Here is an 8832-nt window from a genome sequence, read left to right as displayed (position 1 = left end):
GTGAAAGTCAAAATACCACTGATATCTTAGGCCGAAGCTACCTAAATTATTTTTAGCCCTGCAAAAACACTGTCTTGAATTTGTGTTTCACCCTTTGCAAGATTTTCTTTACCCTATCAGGACACTGGAATGCTAGAAAGGGCCCATTAACAGACTCTCATATTTAATGACATAACTCTGCAATTCCGGGTCGAGTAATACAAAGCTCCTCTTCGTCTTCAGGTGAAAAGTCCTCGCGAGACCTTGGCCAGCAGCGTAGGAGTGCTCCTGAAAAGGGAGATTCTCATCAGCCTCGTTGCTATAGCGACCATGCTATTTTTCTTAGGTACCCTCTTCTTCCTAATCCCCACGACGACGCCGAGATTAAAAAGCGGCTTCTGCGTTACAGACGACTGCTTTTCACACGCAAGCCTTCTCGAAGAGACTCGAAGCACAAAGTTTGACCCCTGCCACGACTTCAGTGCCCACGTCTGCTCAAACTGGTCACCGCCCAGACAACGAGAAGAAATCAGAGATTTTGACACGTCCGCTATGGTAGACATGGTCTACTCATGGCTCCTGGACCTGAGCATCACTCTGCAGGAAGGATCCAAGGCATTTCCCGTGGCCAACAAGGCACTGGCTATGCTACAGTCTTGCATGAGCAACTCCTCCACGTATGGAACAAACCTGAAGAATTTCCGCCAATTTTTGAACGATCTCAGCCTGCCTTGGCCGAATCCACCAAAACAAGATACCGACGCGCTTGGCGTGCTTGTAAATCTGGCCTACAATTGGCAGGCTCCGTTCTGGTTCAAGGTGAGGGTGTCTTTGATGTATAAAGGTGTATTCAAAGGCAGGCGCAGCATTATTTTGACGCCGTCTCCTCTGATTACCCTCTACCGCCAGCAGCACCGCGCTGTCATAAGAGACGGAAAAGACGCCTACGTCAAGTACTGGATGGACTTCTACGTGGCCCTCTTTGGTGACGCCAAATCAGCTCACAAAAAACGGGCGCTTCAGACAGCCGAAATGGAGGGCGACATTATTGAGGCCATCAATGAGGCGCTACAAGCATCGCCAAAACATTCGGCCGTGTTCCTCATAGGAGATCTCGAACTGTACACAAACCACATAAGTTCCCACCGATGGTTGCAACAAATTCAGGGCGGTACCGCCTTGAACCCTGAACTCACCTATCAGGACATTGTTGTTACGACCAATGTACTTTTTCTGCAGACCGTGAGCAACCTGTTCAAGAGATACACCAACGATGAGATCGTGGATTTCCTAGGGTGGCAATTTGCCCAGCACTATGCCCCTGTGTCAGACAGCAGCCTTCTGGTTTCGCGTTACGGCGACCACAGGACAGCCAAAAGCTTGCGACCCGCCTTCTGCGGATTCCACATCGAGGTGCCCTATAGGGTTCTCCTTCTATCCCTGCGCTTTGCGTCGCGGCTAACGCACAACGACAAGGAACTGGTTGACGCCGGCTTCGACCGCCTTGTATCGACGGCAGTGCACTTGCTCAACGATTCGATTTGGTTGGACTCAGAGAGTAGATCCTTGGCCACTGACAAACTGCGCGCTGCCAGTTTGCGGCTGTGGCCTCCGGCCAAATTTCTCAACGACTCAAAGCTGGAGGAGCTATTTCGAGGGTTTCCTGAAAAACAAGAGTCGTTTGGCGAATACTTCATCAACTCGCGCCGGAGCTTTCGAACAATCAAGAGAACGCCGGAGTTTGACACAGTGCTTGAGATGCCGGAGAACTATGGCCTGCCGTATTTCGAGTACGATTACGTGGAAAACACCGTAGGTGTCGCGATCGGTGCGGTGGCTAGCCCGCTATTTTACAGCAAAGGCACTCTGGCAATGTTCTATGGCGGATTTGGCTTTTCGCTCGCCTTAGAATTGGTCAAGGCTCTCGACCAGGAGGGACTCCAATGGCACCCAGATGGACGGCTGGTCGACTCGTTCCTCAGCGCAAGCTCGCAGGCTGTTTTCGAAGCCAAAAATAGGTGCTTTAACAACAGCGAGCTGGCCGACAGCAGGAGTGTGTTTCCAGAAATACCGGCGCTGCAGATAGCCCACTCTGCCTTCCTCGACGCAGCCAGCGAAGCCGGGAACACAACGCAGATAAGCAGCGAGCTTAACGAAGAGAAGGTATTTTTTATGACCATCTGCCACATGACATGCACCCGGCAGGACGTGAAGAACCCCTTCTCGATTGACTGCAACAAACTTGTGCGCCACTCAGCGGCTTTCGCAAAGGCATTCCGCTGCCCGGAAGGATCACGGATGAACCCGAGTAATAAGTGCACCTTTTTCGACTGATACGAAAATTTTTTGCGATGCTAGAATTTTTTAAGCTTTACGACGGTACTGTGAGTTTCTGTGCACACCAACTAGCATTGACTAGCATGTGTAATGTTGCGTAATCTATAAGCAATGTCTTGTGCAATTTATAAGGAAGTGGTGAGAACTTTGGAAAACTGCAGTGATTTTCATCTGTTTTGTTTGTATTTTTATTCACCTTATGTGACGTTGTCTCATAGGCGTTTTCACATTTTTACGATAGCCTTGCTCTCGGGCATAAAATGGCGGCAGAGATAATTTTCGAACTGCCCTAATGAAAGCTGGGCTCATAATATTGAAATATCCTTCTTAAGCAAGGAAACCGAGGTGGGTGCCAAGCTTCGTACTTAGCTATATTTGGTCATGGATCTGTGGCAGGTTTTGCAGACGTTCTTCTGTATTTTACTATTGAAGTCATAGTGGCCAAGGCCAATAAGTGACGTAATCTTACTAAGAATTCTACTTCCAGTTTGCAAAAGACCTTAATCCTACGCTGAGATTTCACTGTCGTTACAAACTGATGGCCCCTTGTGTTAACGTGGTCGCAGACGTTCAAAGTGATATCTGATCTCCTTAGCAAGTCGCTGTTTGCACACCATGACACTTCGTCGATGGTAGACCTGTTAGCTTAACCTGGCGACTTTTGTGCTTTTTCTTGTGTATTTAAGTGGACAAGCGGTGCTTAATTTTTAAATTACGTTATTTGCTTAGCCACTGTTAAGTCATCCATTTGCATTTGCAGTGTATCCAAGTGTTGATTCCACTGATGCCACGGTCGGTTATTTCGCCACGCTATGTTATTTTGACCTCTAAGTTTTACTTTTGTCTTGAACAAAATAAAATATTTAAGTCAGAGCTGGTAGCGTTGTGGTTCTCTTTAAATGCATTGTTTTATTTTCGGTTAACTCTTAATTTGCGGACGCTAACGATTCTTTTCTCGCTGCAAAAATGGAAACTGAGAAGTGAACCGCATCCAGCATAATAAACTTGAAGTTTTTTTCTCTTTCTTGGATCTAATGTCGCCTGAATGCTGAAGTCCTCCGGGGCCTCTTTGTAGCCAACGTTTCTGCTCCAGAGTACGACCTCTCTGTTTATGAAGTAGGTGGCTTTCCATAAAGCGGGAGGAGGAGGACGAGAACACCCCGGAACGTTGTGCGAATGAGTTACATACATACATACATACATACAGGAATTTTATTGCAAGATATATATACACAGTACATAGCGTGTGCCCGCAGAAGCGCAAGCGCTTGTGGGCGGGCCACGGCAGTCACAACAGCATGCGGTGAATACAAAACGCTGAAAGTGCACACTTTACAATCCATAAAGAAGAAAAAGAAGAAGAAGAAAGAAGAAAAAAAAGCAATAACACAAAGTCGAAATATTACATATAGTTCAGTCAACAAATTTAGCGATTGAGAATTATGTAAAGCAAAGAAAATCTGCAGTTAATAAATGGAACACAAATTGAAAAACAAGATAGAAATTACAAAGCAACTCAGTATTTCCTTTCTTTGAAACTTTCAAACCACGCTTGCAGTCCAGATTTCACAGCCGTCAACGAATCACAACCAAACACCTGAGCAGGTAGTTTATTAAAATGGTAGGGTATATAGAACTGTCGTGTCCTTTTACCATAATGTGTGTAAACCCTGGGAACTTTATAACGCGCTATATGCCTAAGTGACTCTGGTTTTTTATCTGGCTGTTTAAACTGTGCTGAAAAGTAATTTCTGAGAACTCACCTGTAAGTACAAGTCATGCAGAGGAATAACTCCTGCTTTAGCCATTCTGGTGTTATGGTCGGACTTCTCGTGAGCAGTGCCATACAATAAATTAGTGGAGATTCTGCACAGGAAACTATCTACCTTCTTAATCTTACAAGGTGCACAAGAACCATACACTGAAACGCCGTATCTAAGGATAGATTCTCCTAAAGATCTATATACATTCTGACGCAAGTTTATAGGTGTAGTGTATTTTATACGATAAAGCTGGACAGAAAGAGCACGGAGTCGTTTTAATAAATTGCTATGTCTTTCTCACGCAGTTACAGTTGTTGATCTTCGAAGCCACAGCCACGATCCTAATTTTCGCGAGCGCCACCTTTATGCTTGGCAACCACGCTCATAAGTTCGCAGGCGGTAGTGTACAGAATTGTGTGCTCCTTGAGGCGTTTTCCAGTGTAGTCTATCGGAAGTACACCCCCTTCCCCCCACTCCCGCGCTCGACTGTATTATTTGTGCGCAATATTTTCAGGTGTCGAACTTAAATATACTGAAGAGGAGCACAGGGGACATTGTTTGTGAGTCGTACGTTAGCTCATCTCTAAAGTACTATGTCTACTAACCCCTTTAAGGAAGACATTTAAAGCAAATTGCAGTTTTCCAGCTTTGATTTCGTTTTGTTCTGTCCGCAAAGCTTATAGTTTCAATGAAAACTGAGCGTTTATAAGCTTGGCAATGTTAAAGTTATCGCTGCCGCATGTCGTTTTCCTCCCGAGCAGTTAAGTGAATCATTTCGTGTTGAAAGACGAGAGGCACTGAGAGGCGGGACCGGGCGAATTCCTGGGGCTCTATGTCTCTTGTCTTTGCGCGTTTCACGCCGTGTAGCACGGTGACCAACTGGCACACCTGAGAGAGAGAGAGAGAGACTTCAATGAATAAAGGAGAGGCCTGCATGGTTAGGGGCCTGGCATACAACTCCGGGTGAGGGTGGAAGAAGAGGGTAAGAAGAGAGAAAAAGAGAAAAAATGGCTGAGGCTTAACTTGGTTAAGCCTGGAGAATGCGAAGAATCATCGTGTCGCGTAATTTGGAGGCGCGCAACCACAGCGACGACGCGAGGTGGGCCCCCGTTTCTCCACTGTCGTGACGTCAACGTGTCACGTGGTGTGACGTCATGTATCACATGATTTGGAGGCGCACAACCACAGCGACGGCGCGAGGTAGGCCCCCGTTTCTCCACTGTCGTGACGTCATCGTGTCACGTGGTGTGACGTCATGTATCACGTGATTTAGAGGCGCACAACCACAGCGACGGCGCGAGATGGGCCCCCGTTTCTCTACTGTCGTGACGTCATCTTGTCACGTGGTGTGACGTCATGTATCACGTGATTTGGAGGCGCATAACCACGGTGAAGGGCTGGAGTGGTAGCTAAAGTAGTATGCTTCGCATAAAAAGAAAGGCGACGTGAAGCATACTGAACCCTCACGCACTCACAAACACACGTGATTATCAAAGGATGTCCACTAAATCCATGTCCCTAAGAAACACTAACAATGTTTTGTCCCTTGCGTAGCTGAAGTCGCATCACTCCAGAGTCATAGGACATGCTCCAGATACACAGGGCCGTCTTGACGGAGTCCTCAAGCCCATAACAGTGCTTTGCGATGGGGTCTAAAGATTTGGCAGCGGCATATCAAGAGCTCAAGGTTCTCGCGCACACCACTTGTCGAGCACAGAGGGCTACTTGAGGCACCAATTTTATAAAGATAGAATTTAGTGAAGGCAACATCGAGACGAATTCGGTGCAGGCAATTACGATCACGTCTATCTATATTGCATGGCATGCGAAATTCACAAGAGAGGTCGATGCGAAGAAGGGGTCTGATTAACGCTGCGGATCACACCACAAAGAGCTTTGCATCTGCCGGGGTTTTACAGCCAGAAGTCTCGCGCCATCACTACGAGTAAAGGTATGGGTAGGAGCAAGGATTTGTTGCTATGCGCCGACCTCGCTGCACCGTCAGCACGATCGTTGCCTGCGAGGCCGCAGTGAGCGGGTAAACACTGAAGCAGAATACGGTGACGTAGCTCACAGGCCTCAGTGTGTAGTCTGTTCAAATCATCGACGATCTGCTCCTGAAGGCTTCCTGAGGAGTTTATCTCTTGTATTGCAGCGCGAGAGTCGCTGACCCTGTTGGCGGCTGTAGAATGTAATAAATGCTGTTCGCAGAGCAGCCAGCTCGGTAGCAGTAGTCGAGGTGCTGCGACTGAGGGTGCGTTCCAATACTCCCAAGTAGACGTCTACATAGAAGTCTTGCCGGACAGCGGCCATTTTGAGACTCGTTCCATTTTTCACGAAGCCGTCCAAGAAGACTGCTTCGCCGAAGTCCACATTGATGCAGGCTAACTTCCTGTCTAAAGATGGCGGAGCAGTTGTTGCAGTCAGAGCTGAGTGAGCCGTGCTCTTGGCGGGCACTGGAGCCCGGAGACGCACCATCTTTCAAGTGTCAGTCATTCCGTTAAGTTGATTTTTTATAGGAACTGGTGGCAAATAAAGCCGTCTTTGTGGACCTACGATTATATTTGTGAATCGAGCGAGAGGAAATCGTGCGGGTGAGATCGTCTGCTATGCAGGTGAGATCGTCTGCTGAAGCGGTAGCGATGAACGCACCATTATTGCAGAAAAATTAAAAAAAATAAGAACTAGCAAACTACTAACAGCGCGTTTTTAACTTGTTTTATTAAGAATTTTTAAGAACATAGGAATGCAACTATTCCCAAATGTTAGTTCAGTTTATGTGCCGCAAGGTGGCGCGTGAAGTAGACACGTTCCAATATGTAGACATGTAGACGGCTTCCTAGACGTCACACTAGACGTCTTGTCGGACGTCTAGAGAATTGGAACGCACCCTGAGTGTCTCCGATATTGTGGTGCGCGTTGACAAAATCGATATGCCATTCGGTCATGAGATGGATGGGACAGAGCCATCAGTGTACACGTGGCGGTACGCACTGTAGCAACCATAAATGTGCTCAAGAGCAAAGTATTTAAGGGCAGGATCTGGGGTGTTTGTTTTTTCGCGTTTAATGCCAGGGACTGTGGTATTGATTTGCCACGCTGCGTACCTTCAAGCTTCGGAGGAGTTTGTGACACAGCGCTGGTACTGTGATGTGAGAAAGTCAGAAATGTCCTCTATACAGTATTGTGCGAGTGGATGGTTAGGTACACGAGCCACAAACCGCAGCTGGGCACGAAGGAGCTCCTGCGTTAACAATACTGATGCAGATAGACGTCTTCTCTCTGCTCCAGTACCCACTGTGGAGGTGTTTTCAGGAAGGCCGAGGCAGATTCGCGATGCTTTAGCATGCATAGCTTCTAGAATTTTGATATTGGTTAGCGAAATACCCTTAAGAGCTGGAAGACTGCAGCTCAAAAGACCTTTACAGAGAGCGCCACGCAGTCGTGGTAATGAAGTTGTAGATTAGCCTTTTCCTGATTGTGGAAAGCATACAAAAGATAGAGGCGTAAGAGCAGAGCTTGATTTTCAGCTGTTGCACATGTGAGGACCAGCACAGTGACATGTCAAGCTTCACGCCCAGGAATTTATGGCTTATGACGCACGGTATTGGGGTGCCAGCAACTTTCAGCACGTAGCGCAAAAGATGGCGCCTCTAGAATACAATTACTGAGCTTTTTTTCTGGCGACATGGTGATACCATGCTTACTTACAAATGATTCGGTGCAGCTTTCACGTAGTGGACAGTAAAGAACCCAGCATAATCGCTCTCCTGGTACGACGGCTGCTCCCGGTGGGTCTTTTCCATTCGCAGTCTCAGTAAACATTTACGGGTGAAAACCAAGAGTGAGAAAGGCAGCTCGAACCACTTTCAGGCCTGTAACTACTGCTGTTATATCAAATTGGGCCCCCCATGCAGGACGTTCTTTGTAAAAGACAATTTTTACGGCGATGTCAGTTGCTCACTTCAAGCCTAAATGTTGGTGTCTTGCGGTGGAGCACGTGATCTCGTGACAGCTGCGCCCTATGTAACCTTGAGTGACGTTAACAGCAGCCAGAGCCTTCTGTGCTCTTTCTGCAGGGGTGTTGATGTCGCCTCTTACTTGAATCGCTAACAATAAAAGCTCCAGTCGTAAAAGCACCAACAGCTGCGCCTGTCAAACGCACTAAAAGAAGACATAATCATGGTATGTGGGGTTTAATATCCCAAAGCGACACATCGTCTTTGAGGGACGCCGTAGAGAAGGGCTCCGGACCCGCGAGCTTATGATCGGCAGTCTATTGCGAAAGCACTGAGCCATGAGGGTAGGTAATGAAAACAATACTAATTATCAATATTTTTCTTTTGTGCGCTTATGAAGGCCGTCATCAGGGGCTCTAGTCTCGTGCTTTTGAGGCATTGTTAACGCGATCTCTAAGTAATTTCAACGATTTTCTATAGATATTGAACGGGTGGCTGGAAAACCAGAAAAATTGCGCTTCTTCACAATTCGTATGTCATATTGCCACCAGGTGGCCCCAAGCAGCATCAAAAAGACAAGGCGGTGAAAGTTGGCTCAGGCACCCAGGGCTTGGCGACTTTACATCCCTCCGCAGGGAAAATTTTTAGTTCGTAGCTGTCTGAGGTAGAACTGAAAATGAAAAAAAGGACAGATTGAGTAAAAAATATAAAGAGACCGTGATAACTCTTCACACTCATCTGTATATCTTTTTAACTAATGTATTTGCAGGAACTTCAAAGCAAGTAAGGTGGAG

General features: G+C 46.9%; 1 protein-coding gene across 1 annotated transcript; it reads left to right on the top strand.

Annotated features, from left to right (window-relative positions):
• The first annotated feature begins 531 nt into the window (after positions 1-531).
• On the top strand, positions 532-2313 carry LOC149325423 (endothelin-converting enzyme 2-like). The gene has a single exon (XM_089564279.1). It carries the CDS (start codon positions 532-534, stop codon positions 2311-2313), a length of 1782 nt encoding a protein of 593 aa, XP_089420405.1.
• The last annotated feature ends 6519 nt before the right edge of the window (positions 2314-8832 follow it).

Source organism: Amblyomma mixtum, chromosome 10, assembly GCF_055824585.1.
Source record: "Amblyomma mixtum isolate Tamu chromosome 10, ASM5582458v1, whole genome shotgun sequence".
NCBI classification, from domain to species: Eukaryota; Metazoa; Arthropoda; class Arachnida; order Ixodida; family Ixodidae; genus Amblyomma; species Amblyomma mixtum.
Note: the sequence above shows the minus strand (reverse complement) of the source record. Positions and strands in the feature narration are given on the sequence as shown.